The sequence below is a fragment of the Antedon bifida genome, chromosome 4 (genome assembly GCF_963402885.1).
Source record: "Antedon bifida chromosome 4, ecAntBifi1.1, whole genome shotgun sequence".
NCBI classification, from domain to species: Eukaryota; Metazoa; Echinodermata; class Crinoidea; order Comatulida; family Antedonidae; genus Antedon; species Antedon bifida.
The window spans coordinates 26,219,641-26,244,433 of record NC_136229.1 but is presented as its reverse complement, the minus strand read 5'-3'; the positions used below and the strand labels follow the sequence as shown (position 1 = coordinate 26,244,433).

Below are 24,793 nucleotides of genomic sequence, written 5' to 3'. Positions count from 1 at the left end.
TTAAATTCTTTCTGCGAGTCTCATTCATTTCATTTTATTTAACATAAATACATGAAAAATGATAAAAAGTGATGTGAATGAGAAGTTAATACTGAGGAGCAAATGTCTAAAAAGACACATTATGTTGTTAAGCCAATGCAATCTAACAACAGGACACTGGGCTCACTTTGCCAAGATAGGAACTCGTAACAGCCCTTTGATCTTATGTCTGGCTGTGACAAATAAACAGACGTACACTGTACATGTTCTCCTTCTCTTTGTCTGCAAGGGGCGTGGAACTGATCGTGTCGCAGCCACAGATAAACCCTTTGATATCCGGAGCCCAGAATCAAGTTGTTAGATTGTCTTAATGCATCCACACTATTTTCCACTATGTCTTTTTGTAGGCTTGAGTGGATATCGATTCTTCGAAGATGGTTGGCATTTTTTATTCCACCATTCTCCATTAATATTATGGTCTTGTTTTGGAGGTTTAACGTCAAGTAAAGAGCATACTCGCGATGGCGAGAAGTTATCGTTTCCTTTAACTACACGACCCATTTGTTTCCAATCAAAGAATGCATTATACATCTCCACATCATTTTCAATTAGATTAATATATTTAACAAAATCTTCCAAAGTATCAAAATCCGAAATATGAATAAATGAATTTGGTGGTGCTACTTTTTCATAATCCTTTCTTGAAGGTCCATATACAATAGGGACAACATTTAAATCGTACAAGAAGGGCCATTCCCAAAACTTTTCTGTAATATAATCATTACATTCACTGTTTTCAAGAGCAAGGAAAAATTTGTAATTTTTTAGAGCTGGACACACCTGGTTCCAACTGGTACAAGTTAGATTGCCACAATTTCCGTATATATCAATTGGCAACTGTGTCTGAAGATATTTTACAAATTCGAATCGGTTATACGTCGAGCTTACGCAATTGTGCGCGATCCATGCCATTAGTTTTGTTTTACCGCGTAACCAGTTTTTGCCCGTTGCCACATTATTCATTTGAGGATGTTCGAAAGGTATATATCGACCGTAAGGTACGTGTATGTCCGACTTAAAGCTGTATGACATAGTCAGGTTAAAATGAAACCAACTCGGTGGAGCTTTGACCATTCCTAACAATCGAGTGGGGCTCTCCCACGTCTGCCAAATCCAAATTTGAGCCGGTGATCGATTCTTCTGAAATAACTTATATTCTTGGTTACGCGTATGAAAACTCACGTGGAATATCACAATATCAGCGCTGGCCAATTTAGACACATTCTCAGAATATGTTATATATACAGAACATTCTAAATCTGGGCAGTTTACTTGTCCTTCTTTACCGCCATAAGCAAAGTGTTTACGCGCAATTTCTGGAATCCACCAAATCAAGACTTTTTTCATACAACGTGGTATGTTCTGCTGAGATAACTGCTTCACCAATGTGGTTTCATTTCCCACTGATTGTGTGCAGATTGGGTTCGAATCAGACGCAATCTTTCTAGATAATTCTGTGTCAATAGATTTTCCATTCGTTATACAACCGACATTATTGTTCAAGTTGAGTAGTACGCTTGTTTTGGATGTTATCGTTGGAATCGTATGGAATATTCTGTTATAGTACACACGAATTAATAGTAAACAAAGTGTAACTACAAAAAGGAAGCCCTTGATGTACATCTTCTTGGTAAGCATTGTTTACCGAAATATTCAGTCATATCATTTACCAGCATAACAAGTACGGTATAGCATTTATAATTTCGTAGATACTTGAGTGCCGTCTTCTTATAAAGTAAACAACACCACGCATAAAGAACTTTTTTCACTGGTCATGATATACAAATATAGATATGCAAACAACGTGATCTGAAAATATATTTCTGGTCTTAGGCTGCTGTAGAGTACAATGTTTCTGTTATTTCTGTTTGACCATCTAGAAAAATCATAATAATATTTAAATTATATTCACCAGGCAGATCGAGTGGTTTAGGGAACCAGGCCCGGGTGGAAAGTATTGAATCTGTGATTCTACTGTGTCGTCATACCCAGCGTTGAAGTTTCGTGGGGAAAAAAGCAATAGGCCTATTAAGTGGAAAGAAGGTGAAGAAAAAGAAACTGTGGATGCTGTTTTCACTGAAATTCTTTTTCAACAACATACAGTATTCAAGTTATGCAAATGGAGGTTATATTCAATCTAAGGGGCTACTTATTCTTGTAAACAAATAGGCCTACCTATAAATACTTACATTTCACTAACATATAGGCCTACACCATGTTCTTGGTCTTGTTTAATAAAAAAAAAACCCAATTAGACTGCCTTGTTTAAAGCAATATTGGACTTGCTTGCTTCTTCTCTCTAATAACTGCACATGCACAACGCATACAATAGTGTTTGCTGAGTGGATGTTTATTGTACACTTTATTTTTTTAGCGGTGCGTAACAATAACGTCTGACTTGAAATGTTAGGCCTGAGTGACGAATCATAATATAAAAGTTCAAATGAAATTTATCTTATAAAAAATCGTGTGCCATCCAACTCAACATATTTAAAATTAAAATTAAAATTGCACACTACAGAAGTCCGGTGTCCGATCAGACGTAGGCCCCTATCTTTATGAACTTATTTTTATGAGGCAAACAACGCAGTGATTAGTGAGGGATTACGTTTTATTTATGATTTTTTATAAGCGTAGGCCTACGCATATTAATTTATTGCCAGTAGCACACTTTTGCCACCACCACCACCATTATCCTTCCACACCACCCTGTTTTTCATCCACATAACCGATAGAACGACGCCAGTTGGTCCTCCATTTACCTACGTAGGATTTACCAACATCCAAACTTAACTTAAGTTTGGATTTTGGTAAATCTTACGTAGGTAAATGGAGGACCAACTGAACTAAAGACTGCTTTCATAAATCAAAGAAACGTGTTCACTCATACTACGCCCTCTAGAATAATATAATACGACCCAGTTATGATTAATCAATTAATGAACAAGGCCATATACTTGGCTGCAGTCGCGTGCTCAAATTTGAGTTACTGTTTACCGACCGACCGACCAACCAACCGACATAGTAAGCTGTATAAGACTAAAAAGACGACAACAACTCTATTTTGAGCAATGCTAGTTACAGGTCTTCCTCATGGAGTAGAATTCTCCATGGTCTGCAGTACCTTTTATGATCGCAATCATTCATCAAATTCAATCGTACGTATGTAGGCCTATGATATTGTTTGCCAAGAGGTTGATCTTGAGCCTAAGTCAAAAAAACTGGCTTAAGACCTTTATTGCAATCAGCCCCATGACGGTGGTAATTGCTGTGTATGGGCTCATTGAATTTGAAATGTAGGCCTAATTGTTTTTTTAGATTGTTTTTATTTATCTGTTTTTGTATATCTCAGAGCAAACATAATTTCTATGTATACATTTTTGATATGCAAATGACAATAAATGACAATAAATGGAAATAATTCACCACTGATGAATGAATGAATGAATGAATGAATTGCTTCATATTCTCGTAGATTTTATTGATTTTCCTCAGTAGGAATTTTATTATGAAAAAAGGTACTCTTTTAAGGCAACCTTTATTTCGTATAAATGGTATACGGGAACAACCTACCACCCTCCATTTTAAAATCTGCTTCCCCTAAGATACTTATCTCAAAATTAAAAAAATACACCTTTTCTACTTATTAAATGTTTATTAATCGGTCATGTCTCGATCTGCAGTACCAACAGATTTTTTTTTTCTGTTATTCATATTTTAGATTATGAAATTTATTATTATTTTCTTCAATGCATTTCTTTTCTTTTTTATTTGTGTTAAGGCTCGCCCAACACAAGATGTTTACCAACATCTTTCAGGGCTTTTGCCTTCATTTTCTGAAACATATTTTTATAATTCTGTACAATCCTGTTCCTTGTTTTCCTATGTATTCAGATTTTGTAAATAAATGTCTATTGAATTGAATTGAATTGAAGAAGGTACAACCAGATTAATAATTTACTACTATAACAAGCTGAACTTCCTCCAGATAGCCTTTTACAATACAAGAACAATTAAAGAAACAGCACAATTATGAATTAAGAACAATTTATTTTTTTCTTCAAAATAACAGGAACAAAAAAGAAAGCTCTTACGTAATATGCTAAAAAATAAGGTTTCTAAATATACGTCTGCGGCTCGTAAACGTACAATTAGGCCTAATAAAACAGTTGTTCACACGCATAGGCCTACTAATCCACTAATATGTAGCCTACTTTTTATAGTTCAGTCGAAGATAACACTCTATACACTTCTCCCTCCCCCTTGTCTATTGTCTGTGTTCGTTGAACAATTTTTTTTCCAAATATAATATTTACATTAGTAGAACAGTCTCTACTATTTAAATCAACTGCACATAAAGGCTATAATTAAATCAATTATTAATATTTGTCGAGTTTTAAGATAAAACTATTTTTAATAAACTACGTTAGGGTATTGAAATTCCAAAAGGGAATCCAGATTCTGTGTTTACTACACCTATAAATCATTAAACAATATTATAGGCCTGGTTGAATTTTAAAAACCTTTCAAGATTTTGCTAAATGGAACAAATGTTATATCAATTAAAGAATAATGCTTCGTTGGGATTCGATAATACGGTACATCACAAATCCTACAGTAATGCTACAGCAGCGTTTCATATCTCCAACGTGGTAGGCGACCCATACTTGATCAAAGTGGTCTATATATTGGCGCACGTTTGACGAATCCGTGCCTTTGCTTTTTCTATAAAGACAACAGTTAGATTCAATTTGTTAACGAAATACATTGATTAATAGACCAATAATAAAATATACACCAAACATAATATGGTAGTGATATAGCCAAATATGGTAGTGATATGAAATAGTCATGTCCATATATGGGCACATCACATTTGTTTGTCACATAAAGTTTGATTGTGTACTAGACTTCATAGACGCTTAATGGTCGCAAAATAGAAATTCATTTCCTGGTTCAACAAACAAGACTCTACATAATAATAAGTGTAAAGCTCTGTCTACATTATCAAATTGTATGTGACAAACAAAATGTGATGTGCCCATATGGACACGATGATGTCATATTACAATCGTATTTAGGCACATCACACTTTTTTGTCAAACTAGTTTGATAATGTAGACAGACTTTAGCTTTGCTTACCAAAGAGCTGATCCGAATGCTACAAAGAACGATGGCGAAAATGGAAATAACGAATTCGTTGGCAGCACCAATCAACAGTATTTCTTCCAATCGGAGACAATCTGACTAAATTATAAAAATAAAGTTTAAGTATAATAAATTTCACTTAATATGCGTCATGGAAGCAACTTTCACATATATTACAGAATTATGGATTTATAAATAATTATCATTTTCATATATATTTAATCTATGTAGTTTGTCAAAGGTACATACGTTTTCCTCGAAGACGAGAGCATACGCCTTCAGTACAATCGCTGCAATGGAGGCCAACGAAGCAATACAAGACATCGTGAGATATGTAATAACCTATAGAAGAAAAGTAAAACTCCAAGTATTAATAGAGATAATTAGTAGTTTAAAACCACGGAGAAATAATTCTCTCTGATAAACATATAGAGTTGAGAGATGTCATTAACGGAGCAGTGGTAGAAAGTGTGAGACGATTGAAACTTGTTCCTTTATTTAGCTCTCAGAAACACCAAGGCTAAACTCAAAAGCAAATTGTCGATTCTGTATAATATTTTTCTACTTATCAATACATTTTAAACATTGCATCTAAACGGACGGTTATTTGGTTAAAACTTCACAGTAAAACTCTGTCTACACTATCAATCCAGTTCAACAACAAAGGTGTGATATGCTTAAATATGGCAGTGGTATGTCATCATCATGGTCATATATGGATACATCACATTTTTTTTGTCAAACTAGTTTGATAGTGTAGACAGAGCTTTATTGTGGCGATTGTGGGTACAAAATAATGTATAAAAAATTTAAAAAGCGTAAACATTAGAAGCATTTTGATTTGTGCATAACTTACCCAACCTCTGGACACTGAAGTGGCAGCAAAGAGTCCCATCCATCCAGACAATATGAACTACAAATTACACAAAAACCAAAATATATTTAATAAAGATAATCATTAATTAGTCAGATGTTTGCCATATACTCGCAAAGTATTTCTCAGGTGGGCCTCGAACCATTTCACTCCAGATCACTAGTCTGGCGTTCATACCTCCTAACCCGGAGCTTTTTTTCTGTGACCAGAGAACTATGAAACAATGGTTAAAACCAAGGCAATCCTACAAGACACTGATCTCGCCTTGCCAAGATAGGAACTCGTAATAGTCCTTCGATCTTATGTCTGGCTGCGACAAATACAAGTACTATGGATATGTTCTCCGCGGCGCGTGGTGTATGTAAAAGTGCGTGGAACTGATCGTGTCGCAGCCACAGATAAACCCTTTGATCTCCGTAGCTCAGCATCCTGTTGTTAGATTGTCTTGGTAAAACAATGTGTACTTACCCATGCACCACTCCAGACTCCGACATAAACTTCAGCAAACTGGCAATCCACAAACAGCAGGATCAGGACACCACACACAAGCATGAGTACACCTAACATCACCTGCAGAATGGCAGAGCCTTTCACAGGGTACGTGGATCGGGCTTATTAGCGCCTTCACGCTCAACGGTGTAACATACGTCTCCATATGGGTTCACATTAGCCCCTATTAACGACGTTCTGTCATAATCGACTTGCCTGTTAATACAATTGAAAATGTTAAAGTTAAAACAAATCAAAGTAACATTTAGCACTGAATATTATTTGCATTGCTTAAAATATAATATTGATACAAAACAATGTTTAGGCCTATAATGTTTTTATTCAAATCCTCGTGTAGTCTGGGTGTATTCAAAATGCCCTCTCGAATGGCTATCATTAAGGCATCTCGAGATGTTACCGTTTTGTATGCTTAATATAGGCCAGTATACAATAGAACCACAACCACATTAAGAGGGGACACTTTCGGGGCCTAATGATGTCCCCCGTTAAAAGTGTCTCATGGATAGGAATTGTCCCCTTGTTTGTTTCTCATTGGAAATTCTCCTCTTAGTGGTCTCCTCCCAAAGGAGGGTTTTACTGTTAAATTGCTTTTATAGCCACTTGGACGCAACGAAATGACGTAACACATCACAAGCAATTTGACCCAATCACGTCGCGATGGATCATCCAAACGTAACTGTCCCAAGTGATTGGTCAACTAATCTTGCGTTGGCTATGTGTTACGTTATTACTTTATTTAAGCTATAGCAGCATTGTATAAAGAACAATTGCATACAAGAACCTGCATACGAGTTCTATGACAAACACTGTAAGTAATTGTAAACACAGGTAATATTTTTGTCTAACGAAAACGTTGACATTTCAAACAAGTCATTCCAAGAACACAAATGTAACCATTATAATAACAGACGTCAATCGTTTTCCGGGTTTGTTATTGTTAATAGTAAAATGATTAAATTGTTCCGATTTGTATTGCCCTTCGATGACACAAGGTCCTATATGAATCATCACGAATCGGCAGAAATTTGGCAATAGGGAGAGGGGGTCTTAGGTCAAAAATGAAATGTATAAATATATAAATATACGGTATACTAGGCCTATATTAATACTATAGGCTAACTAAGAACATCAAAATTAATATTGAATAAATTGTCGTTCATTTTTGTGGGGGCCCGTGAGGGGTTCAAGGAGTTCTACTATTGAAATTTCCATATATGCCTAATTATTATTATGGTATAATATCGTCCGGAGAAAAATGTATCTATAAAAATGTGTTAGATTTTAGGCGCGACCGTTATGAGCTTGTGGCCACTACATGATATTTTTAGTTTCACTGACTGACCTTATGAAATGAAAATTGATGTAAATATTGTCGACGTAGGTCTATAGGCCTACCCTATTTACGCTGTCATTTAATAGGCCTTTTTCTTGGCTTAGACAGGGTCGTATCATAGCCTTTGTGTAATTATATGGTTGAATGTGTAAACACCCAAGCGTTATTTCTCGTGTTGTGGTAAACAAAATATTCTATATAAAATAACTCAATACTTCCAAACTTATTATAATAAAACACACATTAATTCACATAAACATATTGAAAATAAATTGTCTGTACTTACGTTTTGTTATCTATGTACGTATACATTATTATTTCATACTCCAACGCCACACAGGACTGTTCTTTCTTTAATATCGGGAACTGACTCAGAATAAAATGTTGTAAAATGGCCGATATGCTTGTTTAGTTAGAGTGCGTGTACTTTGTCCCTTTGTGCTTTACAATGTTTACTTTTTACGATACATAATAGTGGTAATCATATACTTAGTACCGTGTGCCTATAGCATTGTATTACTATTCTAGGCCTATTATATGTTTTAATTTAAGTCCAGGGTATCGGTTTTAGTCACTAATAATCTAGACTTCCGTAGAGTTAGTCAGGCTGCAGTGTGAGGAGGTGGGGATGCACAGCGCACACTCACTTTTTCAGCGATGGATAATTCGGTGCCTTCCTGTAAACCATAGTTTGTCTTCAATTAAAACGGAACTTTTTCAGACGTTATGCAGTTCAGCACCTCATCTCATGGTGTCTCCTCAGTGCTTATATAAAAAAATTATGAAATAAGGAAACAGGCCTATATCGATAATTATGTGAATGTATGATAATATCTTATTAATTTGTATGACAGGCATATTGGTAGAAATCTGACGATTATTTTCTTTCGCAATATAGGCCTTATTATACCATATTTATTCGAATAAACGACTCGGGGCGTTTTATGTTGGTTTTTAGGGGCACGTTTATTCGATGGACTGGTGTTAAAAAAATACAACATAATTCATATTAAGAAGTGACACAATACAGTAATAATTCTATGAGTTTATTCCAAACGATGTTCTTTATGGGGGAGGGGCGTTATCAAGGAAGGAGTTTATTCAAAGCATTTATTTTCTTCGAATAAATACGGTACAGTACGGTATATAAATAGAAACTTCGAGAAACGTTAACACATCATTATTAGACAGATTTATATTCACAGTCAAATTGGTGCATACTGTGCGGCTCTCTGACTATAATGTGATTACTCGGCGAAAACGTACCGGTACATCAAAGACGATTTCGACATAAAGTCACTTTTTGCAATAAATATTCAACTTCGCTATAAAAAGCAGGCCTAACTCTGAATTTGATATAGACCTAAACGGTTTCTGTAAGGTTGTAGAAGCATTATTTTCTTCGTTTATTTATTCATTTTACGCAACCAAATTAGTTATACTAGAAATTCATAATTAATTTACCAATTAAGTTAGATCGATCAATCACCTAATATGAATCATCCATCATGATATAAAGGCGATACTTGACGGTCCGCGTTCAAAGGTCGGTGGAAAATTTGCGATTCTCCGCCCTGAAATGTGTGAGAAATGAGACAATATCGTATTTTGTAAAGTGAAAATAAAACGTTATATAAGTTGAGAGCTAAAAAGTAAAAGTACTTGATTCAGTATCCCTATCTTTAATTATGATTCAGCACGATCTATTGTCAGAATTAAATTACATGTTGCAATAACTGAGTAGTGTAGGCCTACGTGTGCCCACGCATGACCATTGGACCACTTTTTTGAAGTTTTTCAAAAAGGCTTATGTAGGCCTAAAGTCTAAAGCTCTGTCTACACTATCAAACATTGTGTGACAAACAAATGTGATGTGCCCATATATATGGACATGATGATGTCATCACTACCATTTAGGCAATTACTACAATATTTGGACACATATCACACTTTTTTTGTCAAACTAGTTTGATAGTATTAGAAATGCTTTCTAAAAGGTACTCCTCACAGTAATAGCGGGACTTTAGAATAGCCTATAGGACGAGCAGAGGAGGGCCAAATGTTGACGAGGATCAATTTCACCAATGAATATTGTGAAGTATAAGTTTTAGTGAAATTCAAATGGAGAAACTTCTGGTCCTCGAGTATATTTCAATTATCGAAAATTATGCCTGTTAGGTGCGGAACAATTGCCTATTGTTTCTTTTTATGATGAGTGCGCTCAATCACAATAATAGCGATTACTTATGCTGATTCCGAATAGGCCTATACTTTTATACATTTTCAATATATAGGCCTATCAGTTAATTATCCGACTCATTACGTCCAGTTGTAGGTGGCCTATGGCATTTACCCAGATGTAGGCCTAACAGGTAGAAGGTATTTATTCTGGTCCTCAAGCTTAACCAATTATCATGTGGACAACATTCGGAAAAGATTGTTTCCGAAATAGAAAATACTACAGTCCTAATAGGCCTATAAATTATCTACCAACAGGATAAAGAGATTATTAGTCCCTGGCAGTCATCCAAAAACAGAATTCCGATTTCATAACACCAACTGCCATCATAATATTAAATGATTGTAATGCTTATCGTTATTGCATCATATCCCCGCAAAAAATCGAACCACTTTATTCAACCAATTATTGCGCAATACAATACGATAACCCTGAACTATTTTTTTAAAAGAATGGAATTATCAACAGCGCCCTCTGTTTTGAATATCAGTTCCAACTTCTATGGAACGACCCTATCTTTTGGCAACCGCGCCAAGCAAAGTGTCGCATAATTCGATAGGGTTTATTCACGTTCCGAGTGGTGAACCAAGGTCAGGTTCAGTCCAGTGGTTACATATCAACGGTAAAAATCACCATCCGTTTATGATTCATTATTTTTAATCACGATTTTCAGGATTTGGTACAAAGGGTTCATGTAATGAGTTGGAAACATTTCCGAAGTTTTCCGGATCATTTCACAGATACACACGTTTTAATCATGGCTATTGTAAAGCATTATTGTAGGCAAATTTAATAACATGAAAACAATGATGTTTGTTTGATATCACGTGGTGTTTTTTTCTATTCTTTGTACGGATGACTGGTTCTAGAGGCAAAAATAACATACTACTGTATTATTACTTATAGCCAACATTAATTAAAACTAATGAAAGCGGCAGTCTGCCCGACATTAATAATCAGAAGAAATGTCAATGATTTTTTGCAGATTGAACATTTTGATTTAAAATTTCCAGAATGCTCTTCAGACTACAGTAGCCCTAGAACCTCTGCTTTCGGACACTCTTGAGCCTTGTCTACACTGTCAAAACAGGGAGCTGTAAAATAATTTTACAACTCCCTGGTCAAACTGTGACAACAAAAATGTGATGTGCCCATATAATGGACATAATGATTACCAACCATATTTGGGCACATTACACTTTTTTTGTCAAACTAGTTTTGATAGCGTAGACAGAGCTTAAAGTCTCCTTATTCAGGGGGCACTTTGCGAATGATGGGCGGCCAACCCTATATATTAAGGGGACACTTTGTATGACCCGCTTAAAGATATTCTCCTGTTTTTATAAACAACAAAAATAAATCATTCAAATTAATTATGCGACTTTTATATTTTATTCAGTTTACTTTGACGATATATTACCTCCTTGGCGTGATAAGATGACGAGAAGGTACAAAAAAAAAAAGAAAAACCAAAATATGCAGATTTGTTATACGGAAGAATTGAATTCCAAAAATAATCATATAATGTAATATAAATATTTTATTATTATATTAGAATTTTAAATTATACAATTTCTTTTACTTTAATGGCAGCGATAACAAATGTCCTTTAAAAATTAACATTTCTAACTGGAATGATTTCACACTTTTCCCGTGTTCGTGGCAACAACACCATAAGTTTGTTGAAAATATGTTTATATTATAACTCAGTTAAATCAACATTCAAATCAAATTCTTTCATTCCTAGATTTCTGGTGGGTAAATGGATGGACATTTTTTTTTTAAAAACTTGAGTACTGTACGAGAGTTCAAATTATTTATTGGATTTGACAATTTGGTAATAATACGAACACAAGCACGAAAGTACATGCTTCGGTGAAAATTAAATTTTGAATGCATGGTACAGTATGAATTGAATAACCCAAATTTATGCATTATTTTTAGCCTGTGTAAAAACGGCAATCCTCTGATTGCTGTACGGTTATAAACATATAATGCATCATGCAAAAATCGTTTGGAATCATGTTTGTTAGATTTAAATCGATCCCTCCACAAAATAATACGCTTCAGTGCACATATGCAAATGAGAAGGAAACATGACACAAATTGATTTTGCACCGACAAACATATATTGCGATTGTTACAATCAGTAAGTTTTAGCATCGTCTGAACAATACATTGTTTCATTATTCATTTATTAATTTAAATTATTAATTTATAGTTGCGTCCTCGTCAAAAGACGCCTACAGACAAGGTAGTGAATACAACATGGTTATAAGGGCGAGGGGAACAGATTCATCAACATCCAGGGACAATGGCAAACTGCTATTAATGTACTCTGCACAGTCATGGACACAGTACAACATTTGTAAAGTACACATTCCTGGGTACAGTAGCACAACATGCACAGTAACCATAGCAACTGGATACTAAACACATCTGTTAAGCTCACTTTTTGATAATGTTTGTATTTGGTGTAGTATTAATAAGACGCCGACTTCCGATACTATGTTAGAGCAGACGATACTACATCGGGTATCAGGGTGAACGAACAAAGCAGGAAGATAAACGCCTTTTCAATAATACGCCGGATGTTGCTAAATACAACATTATCGTTCTGGTTGCGCTATTAGAAGAAACATGCCTCATCTGGAAATACCGAATCGGGCACCAGCTGGTCTTGACATTTTCTTGAATTCGACGATGGCGACATCGGTGTGGTTGGACACCTAAACCATGGATGGTCAAGAATCTCGGCGGCGGTCAATCGTTGCGATGGCTCGACTCGCAGCATGCTACGAATCAAGCATTTCGCCTGTGATGACACGCTGTCCGGGAGTGTGTATTTGCCACGCCGAATCTTGTCGAATAGCGCCGTAGGATTGGAATCGTGGAATGGGTATCGGCCCACAAGCATGGTATACAGCATAATGCCGAGGCTCCAGACATCTGCGCAGCGACCAGAGTACGTAGTACTAGTGGTCAAGATCTCTGGACTGACGTACGCAGGACAACCATGTTTGTCACTCATTGCATCTATTTCAACATTCTCCAATAAATAAGCGTCATCGAGTTTATCCAGCTTTAATCGTGTTCTGCAAATATAAAAAAAAATATAAATATTTATTTACAAAACAAATTTTAGTTTGTTTACCTTTCAATGTAGAAAACACAAAATAAAAAAACCCCAATCTGATTATAATCTAAATATAGCAGAACATTGATGTCATTAAAAGTGTGGTTACAATAGGCAATAGACACAATGGTATATATTGTATAGATATACAATCAGGAAGTCAATAGATAAAAATAATAGAATAAATATTATCCTAGTATCAGGTGATGGTATTGGCCATGAAAAATGGTGATGATGCAATTACACATTTCATTTAGGATGCAAGTGTATTGTGGGAATACACAAACTTTTGGTATTACTATTTATATGTATTTATATCCACAACTAAAAACTAAACTCACTTTTACATTCAAAACACAACAATTTCTTAAAGTCTTACTAAAATAAAGTTTAAATAAACGTTTTATGTTTGAGGTTTACGGGTTTTAATATTTTCCAATCGAACAACTCCAAACAACATCACATCATACTAAAAAGAGTTCATATACCATTTTAAGAATATGAATTTTCACTTCTCTTTTATTTATTTTATAATTTATTTTTTGTTGTTAACTTTGTAAAATAGATTAACCTGTTAATTACTAACTACCAGTCATTGGTTGAATGGGTGAATATGAGTTCAACAAGTACTATGGGTTAGTGACCCACAAGTTAGTGACTAGAGAAAAAAAAAGAAAATTTGATAAATAATAATGTTCATTCCATTCTTAGTGTATTATAGTGCCATTATATTATAAGCAGGCTCCCAATGCTCTGTACATAAACTGAGAGAGTAAACATGTACAAATTTAGCAATATTGTTTTAAACGGAAACACCTTTCTCTGCATTTTCCCTTCTACCTACATTGGACAACACAGACAGTCCTCCACTGTACTGTACCTACATGGGACAGCACAGCTAGACAGTCCGCACATTAAATTTAGGTTATAAGGTTACTGGATAGTATCATGTTACTATAATGTAGGATGTGAATGTGTGAGTCATTATTGTGTTCCTTTGTTCCCTGTTTTGTTCTAATTTGAACCATGTGAATATCATCAGTAACATAAGACGGGAAATTGTCTGGGACTAAAAAGAAAATTAATTTAGTATGATTCATTAACACAGGTAGAGTAACCGGATTTATTCAATTTACATGGATGAATACAGGCTGCCCAACAGCTTATTTATAAACAAAACACCTATATTAAATAATGGTTTATGCCATTCAATATTTTTTTCTATGGTGGAAATATGTACAGTTTGTTCACCAGATAAATGACGAGCCTATAATTATATAACTGCTGGCCCATCATTGAAATTCCTATTGAATAATGGATTATTCCATTTAGAATTCTAGAGTGAGATCAGGTCAACCATACCTTTGCCAATGGTTCAACCATAGTTCAACAGAAGCTTATTTCAAACAAAATCCCCTATTGCATAATGGACTCTCCCAATCAGTATGTGTTGGTGGTACTGTAGTGAGAGTGGATACTCTGTACATTGTGCAATCATTTTGTGTGCAGTGTACCGTGAGCTATTTTGGCATGATGGAATTATTACGGTATTGCATAAGACGACGACGAATCATACATTATCATCAATACAATCTCATCCAGAATATGTTTCTGCTGTCCATCACTACTGTATTGTGTAACTTCTTAATTATAATTGTAAAAACAAATTGTCTTTCTATTTAATTAATGTACTGTAATATCAGATAGTCCTCACAAAATGGGAAAATAAATAGAATGCGAGTCAAATTCTTAATTCAGGTAACACAGGTCTAGATTTATCAAATTCTTCATCGAATAAAGAACTATCAGTGAGTGTTGCAATTACTATTATAAATGTACAGTACTCAACATGGTGCAATAACTCTATTATTTAACAACCCTATGCAATAGAAAATCTAGAAACTGAATGCAAAAGTGTCAAATTTTAACAGCATGAGATCTATGTTAAATTTACTTCCATTTAAAGAACATCCTCCAATTAATGACCATAATGGATGATGGTGATAAATTTACAGGATTCACATAGATACAGAATTTAATGGTCTTATACATTTTTTCAACATCCTCAAATCATCATTACAGTTACATTTTTAATTTAATACATCCCATGGACACAGAGTAATGATACCTTAAAACTGAGCTAGCTAGACTATACCTGCCAACTCTCATTCACACAAGTCTCACGGACGAGGACCAACTTGTTATGCCTCAAGCGTACTTGGCTATTTCTCACGCATCCATAAAAAATATTCAGAAAAAACATTATAATTTCAATTTAATGTCTCAAGCATTGGCCACTGTAAAAGTTGGCAGGTATACTAGACCCAATTGTCTTATTGCACGTCGACGAATATTACAATTTTCTCTCACCTTTGTGAATCACGAAAAACAAACTTGCGGAGCTTCAAATCACGAAGTACAACACCTAAACTGTGACAGTGCGCTACAGCTGCGACGATCTGCTTAAAATATTGCTTTGCTTCGTCCTCGGGTAGCTTTCGGTTGCTACGGACATGCGAGTGCATGTCCCCGTAGCCACGTTCAAAGAATGCGTAAGCGTATGAATCTCCTAGTAATATTTCTAGCACCTGGTTAATGTTTTCATGTTGTCCTACGTGAAAATTAGCTTTTAATACTTCTTGGTATTTCCGAATGTCTATTGCCTGAGAATAAAAAAAGCCAAACATTATTTTTACTGCAATACCATTACATGTATAGTTTACATTATATTTTATTATAACGATGTTAATTAATTTCATGTGACACTGACAGATCTTTTCAGTTAAAATCAGTAACAATTTTCTCTTAGCAGTTTTCATTTTGCATACAACATTGTAACATTTGTACTTAAATTTGAATATGCATAAACTCAACGATAGTTTCAAAACTTAAAATTGTGAAATGACAATAAAGCTTGGTTCCCACTAGAACGTAACGCAAGGACGTAAACGCAACGCAAGCTTTTAACCAATGACAAGCGAAGTTATAGACAGTTAGCAATCACAAGCGAATAAGCCATCGCTTGTGATTGGTCAATTCACTTGCGTTTCGTCGCTAGTGGGAACCACGCTTAATGGAGTTGCAAATAGTTTAAAATGATGAATTTATACAACTGTTAATGTTAATAATATTAGTTTACATAAAAACATACCTTGCACACACTTTCTTCTAAGGTTAGACTGTTTACAGCTTTGAACAGCTTACTATCCACTTCATCCAGTAAAACATAGTTCCCAACTTTACAAACTACATTCGGTTGCTGTGGCGTAAAATTCGGTGGTGTTGGCGCTGATAAGTTCGGACTAAGAGAAGCGGTAAAATCACCAGGTGAATCTACAACATGGCTATACGCCTTGTTATTATCGCTTTGGATTGCAATTGGTTGAGATCTTTGAACGCTCATTTGGAATCAAGGGTTTTATATTGCTTTGTAATAAAAAAATTTTTAAAACAAAACAACACAAAACCTTTTAATTTGTAGGTGTTTTTTAAATAAATGTGTTCACTCAGCTGCAGTGATACTGTTCCTTCCTTCTTATTATAATTAAAATTATATATTATCAGGTCACAAATTTTATCAGTTTTTTTTTCTTTACTAGAATAATTAGTCTTTGGTATAAAAAAGTATGTACAATGTCTTCTTAGAAATATTAAACAATAACATCGGTCCCTGAGACAAAAACATTAAAATCTCGCAAAGATAGACTAGTTCATTCATAAAATATGACGAAACTGAACTGATGTTGAACTAATATTGCTGAAAATTAAACTTATCTTCGTATAATTTGAGTAACAAATGTCGTTAAAACTATTTACACTGTTTAGCCTTCAACTAAGGTTCATTTAAAATAAAATAATTTTCCTATTTTATTTAATTTGACTGACGAAAACCTCTTTCACGCCCTTGATGTTTACGTTGATGTATGTTGGGGCGGCGGTTCTTTAGCGGCACGGTTGCTGTTCAAGGTGGAGTCGACTTCGCAGAATCACCAAGTATTTTACTTACAATTTGTGTTATTACTTCAAGGTAGATTTGCTCTTGTCTGCTTGGATACTAGTTGTTGATGTTTTGAACAATATCCACCTATCTGCCCGCTAAAGGGGACGGATTTACCGTCAGTCTTTCTCGCTAGTTGCGAGAGATTTCTGTTTCGCAACGATTGCAGGCCATTTTGCAACGTGTGAGTGTGTCATGAATGAGTACAATGTCTTTCATATACCACTTCTACAAATCTGTTTACTTGTATTAATACGCGCCAGGTTATAGTATTTCGCAATAAATTCTTCCTTATAAATTACGATATTTTATCATATTATATATAAAGCAACTATTCATAAAATATATTTAAACACCTATATCAAATCATTTCTCGTCTTAGTTAAATATGTGCATAAAACAAGACAAACTAAATGGGGACTATGTTTTTCATTAAGATTGTAAATTGGCTAGACACAACAAAAATTGGCAATGGAATATTTCGGGATGTTGCAATCTTAAAAATGACGCAAGCGAGGCCGGTCTCAATTTACCATATATGGGTATTCAACTTCCATATTTGGTAATGTAATCGTGACCTAATGACGGGTGTATCCAATCATCACGTTTTCCAATGTAAATGCGGATATCGTACGGTTTTTCATTGTTTACAGTATTTTGTGTGTGTAGCTGCTGATACGATGAATCAGGCAGAAATTTAGTGACGTAAATTTAGAGGAAACCGCATGCAAAGGATCAAATAACAGAAGGGATTTTGCGGGACGGTTACCCTCTTTCTTACATCATCATTCTTTTGTCTTCGTCGTTCGGAATTTGGCTATTTATTATACGTCAACCGATGTACCTACCATCTAGGTACCTAGCCAAAGGCCTTTGCACAATACTAATAGGGCCTAATCAACATTACATGTAAGCCTAGCTAGGCCTAGCCTAGTTTCTTTTAGGCTTATTTCAGCCCCCAGTAATTCAATTCATCAACCAACCAGTAGGGAAAAACCTATTAATTTCTGCACAGGCACGTGCATTCCTCCTTAGACAGGCCCAGGCATATCTTATTGCTGGAAGATAAAATAAAAACATCATAAAAAAAACAAGCCCTTATATAATTTACATACCAATCACGGTTGAAAGGCGGTCTAAATATCACACGCGCGCGACTCATCACGTACACGGATATGCAAAACGCATTGATAACGAATAAAAATCAACAGATTTCCCATAATATGAAAACACTGATCCATTTTTTAAAATGTCAAATATGCATTTAAAAAATTATCCATTTATTCTATACGTACGCGCGCACTTCCTCGTCGTCGCGATCGAATTGACGTCGCATAAATTATGCGAGAAAGATCGGCGCGCGGCGCAAATACGATGCACCAAATGTTTTGAATTAGTACGAAAATAAAGTGGGCGTAACTATTATATCATACTTTTTATATGATAGCAAATTAAAATAGTTTTGCATCGTCCATACTATTTAAATTAAATTAAAAACCGGCTAATTGTCTTCGAAAAATAAATGTCTAAAAAAACCAATGAAAATAGAACATAACATTTATTTACGGTGTATTTAACAGCAGCAGTACTTTGAATCGTCTACAATCAATTGTGTTCGTGCTCCAACCAAGAAAAAGCTGCGTGAACGCTTAAAAAAGTGATCTGCTGCCCTCTATTTTTCAGTTGATTTTTAACATAAGTCTCTGAATTTACTAAAAAAAAGCTTACCGACAAAATATTATAACTTAAAAGACAGTAATACTAGTACAGTAGCGTAGATTATATGCATTATTAACTTTGACGGCATATAAATACAACATTTTTTTATCTAAACTTCTCTGTAAAAGGCACTAATTTTTTGCTTGGCATGCATAAAAATACATATTACTAAGACTAAGATGCATCTAATCTAATACAACAAACTCAAATATTTACTTTATAAATCCAATTGACAAAAATTAGCCTCCGATTGCTCTTGGTCTATGTTTTTAATAGCTACAACTACTAGACAATTTATTTTATGTTATATTTTCTTAAACCATTTTTAATGATACATGTTAAGCTCTGTCTACACTATCAAACTGTATTTGACAAAAAAATGTGATGTGCCCATATATTTGTTTGTTTGTTTTTTTTTATCACTACCATATTTGGGCACATCACAATTTTTTTTGTCAAACCAGTTTGATAGTGTAGAAAGAGTTTTAGAAGCAATTTATTGTGGTAAACCTTATTGGTAAAACCTGCTGATGTGAGAACTCTGAATATATATGCTATAATAATACAAATATTAGCTGAAACTAAAACCAAAACTATATATAATATCAAAATCAACATAATACTGTACTATGTAGGAAATAAATATTTTGGATTATTTATTTCCGCCAATAATGTATTAATTTTCAACTTTTTTTCAGGTGTATAAACTTTCTTTGGCGTAAAATTGCGTTATTCTTGACATAAACTCTAAGGCACTCTATGACGATTTTTTCGCTGTATCATCAATCGCAATTCTTTATCTTCATTTAAGTCTTCCATTTTCAAAGGGTTCTGGTTTCCACATCCACATACTGGACACCTGCAAAGAGACAGAAAATGTAACGGTTTAGTGAATTTATGACCTCTCTGTGACCCGATTGTAATGACAAAAATATGGTCAAGAAACATAGCGTTTGGACGTCGCAATGAATTTTTGTCTAAAAATTACATTTTCCATTAGAAATTACCTTTTTAACTAAAGGAGTGAGAAATAGGTCATGCTAGAGATAGAGTAACCCATTTCTGAACTAAGATGAGTTTCTTAGATTCTTTTAAAAACACTTTTTTTAAATCAAAAAACCAATTTACAGTATTTCTATTGTGGTCTACCATCTCCACATATAAATACATCTTATTTTCTGAGAAGTGCATTCAAATGGCAAACCTGGACGAAATGACCCACCACAAACATTCTCCCAGACGAAAGCCTGTTTCATAGACAGATAGATCTAGTAGGCCTAGCATGTCAAAAAATCACTTTAATTTGGAATTTCAAAACGTTATACAGTTCAAATCAGATTGTATACAAATGCCTATCAAGAACAATTGTTTGTTCTTTCTGAATAATTATTTCTTAGGTAATAAATAAGAAAGAAATACTACTACACTCCGAGTTCATAAGTTCTAATAAACGCAGTATTATAACAGTACAGTACTTACATGACTTTTCTCCTAGATGTCCTAATATAATTACTAATGGCAGCCTTCTCGTAGCTGTGTCCGCAGTGCTTGTTTTTCATTGGTTCCGTCATCTCAGACTGTGTTATTGGACATTTGAGACTGACCTCCATTTGTGTCATCACAAACTCCTGGCTATCTTCAAGTTCAGTTTCTGATTGAGATGGTTGGTATACAGAACCTATAGAACAAATGAATACATAGTAATAAGTCAACTCTCCCAATACAGGACGCGTACATTTCTTTCTCAAAGACTTTCTTTAAAAGATACGTGAAAGATAGCCGAACTACTTCCTAAATATAACTAAACCTAACCCTCTATATAATCTCTCTCACTATAAAGTAAAAAGAAGTTGGTCATGAGATTCGAACCCCATACATCGACATTCAAAGTCCATAGTCTAATCCATTCGACTACACAGACGGCTCGACGAAATGTGTATTAAGCAAAACATTTTGAACGTCAACCTTTCTCAAATATTATTAAAATAGGAACACTGAATGTATCTTTATATAACGTTTAATGCTCTGTATACTTCATTGTTTTTATCATATTTAGACATAGCTATTTTTAGAAAAATACCAAAGTATTATCTATAATATATAATTAACATTATTGAATGACCTCAGACTTGATGTCATTTTAATATTGTTTATCACATGTGCAGTGGGCTTTCTCCCTCGCCCCCCCCCCCCCCCCCCCCCCCAAAAAAAAAGAGAAAACAATAGGAATACTTGTTTATACCTGGATTTTGTACCTGCCAAATTTGCTTCTGCATTTCCTGGTAATGATCATGTTCCTCTAGAGGCGTCTTGTTACCCTCTGCTTCAAGTTCCTTTACGGTACTCTCTAACATTTTAATAACACTTACTTCTGAATAGCCAATTTTAGAGTCACTGGAAACCTAAAAATGTCATCAAAATAGCTTATTGTTTAAAATGTTATACACAAAATATTATATATATACTGTACTATACTGTAGAGACAACACACTTCTTGGAAAGTAAAATTAGAATGTTTTAACTCTGAGAAAATTGTAGCCAGCATTCATATTAGACTTAGCAGGCTGAAGCCAACATGAGGCAGAAAGTTTTCAATTTTAAGCCTCTTTGTTACCCATCCCCTAGCACAGCTTGTAAAATGTATATTAATAATATTTAAAACATTCCCTCCTCTCTTTTAAACCTCTCGCTACAGCCCTGGCTAATCAATTTTGCAGGAAATATTAGAAGATATATTGTCCTCCATTTTAATTTCAATTGGATTGAAAAAAAAAGTATTTACCTTAAAAAAATATAATTTAATTAAAGCAAAAAATTGTCAAATTGGCTGCCAGCCGATAAAAAAAACCCATTGTATTTTTTAAATTGAAACTACAAAATGGCTTACTCAAAGTCAGATTTTATTGATCTTCAGTTTTGATGTTTTTGGGGGACAATACCTCTTTAATATTTAAGCTCAGTGTGATCAAGGCTTAAACTAACCAATTGATTGGACCATAGGGGAATTAAATCCTCTGTGATTGGACAATGGGACAACTCATGAATATTTTTACCCTTAAGTTTTACCCTTAAATTAAGTGTTTTCCTTAGGTAAGTGAATCCCTTAACTCATTTGTGAATACCCCTTAAGTGTTAAATTTTAAGGGTAAGTATTTCCCTTAGCCTAAGTGAGATTGGTGAATACGGCCACTGGATCCATTAGTTGATATCAATTATTTACAATGATAACCACACACCTGTTGTCTTACAGTATCAACTGCTTGTTTAAACTGATCCAGACTTCTCTCTAAAGCTATCATCTCAAGCATTGTGTTTTCCATCTCTTTCAACTGTTCTGATTTGCCTGTCGAAATAATCAATGAAAAATTAAATAGATAGTTTTGGCAACAGAATCATTTCTCCCAGCACAGCATAAAATTGAAATAATATATTTAATCAATTCAAAGAAGCATTATTACCAAGTTCCCACAAGGATGTAAGCGTAATGCAAATAATTTGACCAATCATCATCCATTGCATCATGATTGGTCAAATTAATTTGTTGCCAATATGCGACGCACCTCTAGTAAACATTGAACTACCGGTTGCGCGAGGTAGTTTGTGATGAGTTTAAAAACGTGCCAAATCTGTTTAAATGCATCAAACTTGGGGGTTGGAACATTATTACACTAACAGTTAATGAATTAATGATGGTAGTCAGATTTCTTAACCATTCATTGCGCAAAATCCTTGCCTAAAAAAGATGATTAATTAATCAGACCATACCATCATACTCTACCAGGTCCAATGCTACCTCTATAGTGTTCTGCATCCCAGACGGTATCATTTCTTTGGTCCTATTCAGTTGAGACATGGTAGAATCTAAAACTGCAAAATGTGCTTGACTAGACATGGTTGTTCTGGATTTCAGATTATTATTATGTAAAAAAAGCATATCTTAATATTAATACTGTATTATTATATAGCATATGATCTGATATGATTGAAAGTAAAATTTAAAAACCTAGCAACTGTAGGCCTAAAAATAAATAAATGTAGGCCTATTTATTATATATTGTGAATGTTTTTATATGTTATCTGAAAAAAGGCCTAGCCTAATAATATTATTAATAATCAATAAATATAAATAGCAAGAGAAATGGATGGATAAGCCGTGGCCCATATGGCTTCTAGCCTAGCTAAGTAGGCCTAGTATAGTAGGGGTTTAGCTAGGCAGGATGGCTTTTAGGGTTGCCTCTCCGGGGATAGTATGTAGGCTAGCCTGGCCTAGCCCTATGCTATACCTCTACCTCAGTCTAGCCTAGCTATTATGCCTAGACTCTACAGTAGTGTGTAGTAGGTGCTAAAAAGGTACTACTGCCTGTACTATAGACACTTTATTTCACTAGACCGGTTGTTGGATTATTCATAAACTGCTTATCATTAAAAACTAATGAAATGAGGTGTAACTGATAGGAGAAAAAGTAAAACAGAACACATTCATCGGCCGACCTTTTTCACCAAAAAACCGCCATGCGTCAAATGTTTTTTTTCCATCCATAATTTGTTTGGCGCGTTAAACTAGCGCCATCTACGGCCATTTCAACTTATTTTTAATAAGTTAAAACTTGTTGTTGTTCATAAAACCATGGAACTAATAATGAGTATAGTTCCATGATAAAACCAAAGATAGTCCTACTACACTAATCTATCTTTGATAAAACCGGAAAAATGATAATGATCGTTGTCTCGGGTGCAATATTTCAATTTTTATTATTATGTAACAATCAATAATGGATTCAAATAAACTCCTACACTTACTGTATTAGAGGATACTATGCAATTATTATAATAATGTTACTTCTACTGTATTAATATAATATAGGATTGGGATTTAATTATTTTTTCGGGGGAAAAGACGATCGGGAGTACGGACGATCACTCAAGACGATCGTCCGTGGTCCCGAAACTCTGACAACCTATTTTAGGCCTATTCTAGATTTTAATGTCACAAAATGAAGCCAATCGATTTCATTTCATTTATTTTTGTCTCCATAAAATACAATTTAAAAACCTTTGACAAAGAACAAGAAAATATCACACAAAAACAGGCAGAGACAGGATTTTTTTAAATCGATTTTTAAATAATTAAAATTATGATCCACAAAAAAGGCGAGAAAAGTCGTCAATACGAAAAAATTTGATAAAGAAATACATTTTTGATCTAAATTGTTAAGGACTAAAATGAAAATAAGTTTTATATTATTTAACTTTCTTTGGTTATCCTGGTTCAATATTTTAGTTTCGTTTATTATTGTTCCATAATTGTGCCATTTTATTCATGTTATGATTTTAGTCGCGTGGACGCGACTCTATAGTTCACTATGTCGGTCGGTCGATCGGTCTGTCGGTCTGTCGGTCTGTCTGTCGGTCTGTCTATCGGTCCGGTATCACTATGCGTTTTAGCACGCGACTTATGGCTGTTGGCCTTGTTTTAAATGAACCGAATAAATCAAATCAAATCGCGCCCTCTATCATCTCAGAAAGGAGGGAAGAAATTAAAATCCAAAAGTTGTGTTTGTTGTTGTTTGTTCGTCGATCGTCGCGTGCGTTGTGTCAAACATCACTTTCGATAAGTTCAATAATACTGTGCTTAGATCATATGAGATACATACAAATTAGTATGGATAGCTTTCAATTTGTGTATTTATATACAACGAATTGTAATTAAACTGCTATTTAATTCTCGCACTGTAATTTAGGCTTAGCTAGGCCTGGGCCTCCTCTTGCGTTGCGACTGCTGTGTCGAGTGTGTGCGC

The 24,793-nt window shown here is 34.5% G+C and overlaps 3 protein-coding genes across 6 annotated transcripts; all 3 read right to left on the bottom strand.

Moving 5' to 3' along the window:
* Positions 1–4,069: 4,069 nt before the first annotated feature.
* LOC144840011 (uncharacterized) lies at positions 4,070–8,460 on the bottom strand. The gene is made up of 6 exons (XM_078695626.1): positions 8,191–8,460; positions 6,530–6,766; positions 6,044–6,100; positions 5,437–5,529; positions 5,182–5,286; positions 4,070–4,764 (listed from the first exon to the last, which is right to left on the bottom strand). Exons 2-6 carry the CDS (start codon positions 6,626–6,628, stop codon positions 4,711–4,713), a joined length of 408 nt encoding a protein of 135 aa, XP_078551752.1. The 5' UTR covers positions 6,629–6,766; positions 8,191–8,460; the 3' UTR covers positions 4,070–4,710.
* Positions 8,461–11,516: 3,056 nt separating this feature from the next.
* On the bottom strand, positions 11,517–17,466 carry LOC144839622 (tribbles homolog 2-like). Its single transcript, XM_078695060.1, has 3 exons — positions 16,431–17,466; positions 15,650–15,942; positions 11,517–13,238 (listed from the first exon to the last, which is right to left on the bottom strand). Exons 1-3 carry the CDS (start codon positions 16,680–16,682, stop codon positions 12,773–12,775), a joined length of 1,011 nt encoding a protein of 336 aa, XP_078551186.1. The 5' UTR covers positions 16,683–17,466; the 3' UTR covers positions 11,517–12,772.
* A 1,349-nt stretch (positions 17,467–18,815) lies between these two features.
* On the bottom strand, positions 18,816–23,549 carry LOC144840028 (E3 SUMO-protein ligase NSE2-like). Of its 4 annotated transcripts, none has more exons than XM_078695654.1 (6): positions 23,487–23,549; positions 22,761–22,894; positions 22,232–22,338; positions 21,238–21,397; positions 20,475–20,673; positions 18,816–19,854 (listed from the first exon to the last, which is right to left on the bottom strand). In XM_078695654.1, the coding sequence occupies exons 2-6, from the start codon at positions 22,885–22,887 to the stop codon at positions 19,743–19,745; spliced, it is 705 nt and encodes a 234-aa protein (XP_078551780.1). In that variant the 5' UTR covers positions 22,888–22,894; positions 23,487–23,549; the 3' UTR covers positions 18,816–19,742. The 4 variants fall into 4 exon arrangements, with proteins under 4 accessions (XP_078551780.1, XP_078551781.1, XP_078551779.1 ...); XM_078695655.1 differs by lacking the exon at positions 23,487–23,549 and adding an exon at positions 23,362–23,463; XM_078695653.1 differs by lacking the exon at positions 23,487–23,549 and adding an exon at positions 23,353–23,373.
* Between the last annotated feature and the right edge of the window lie 1,244 nt (positions 23,550–24,793).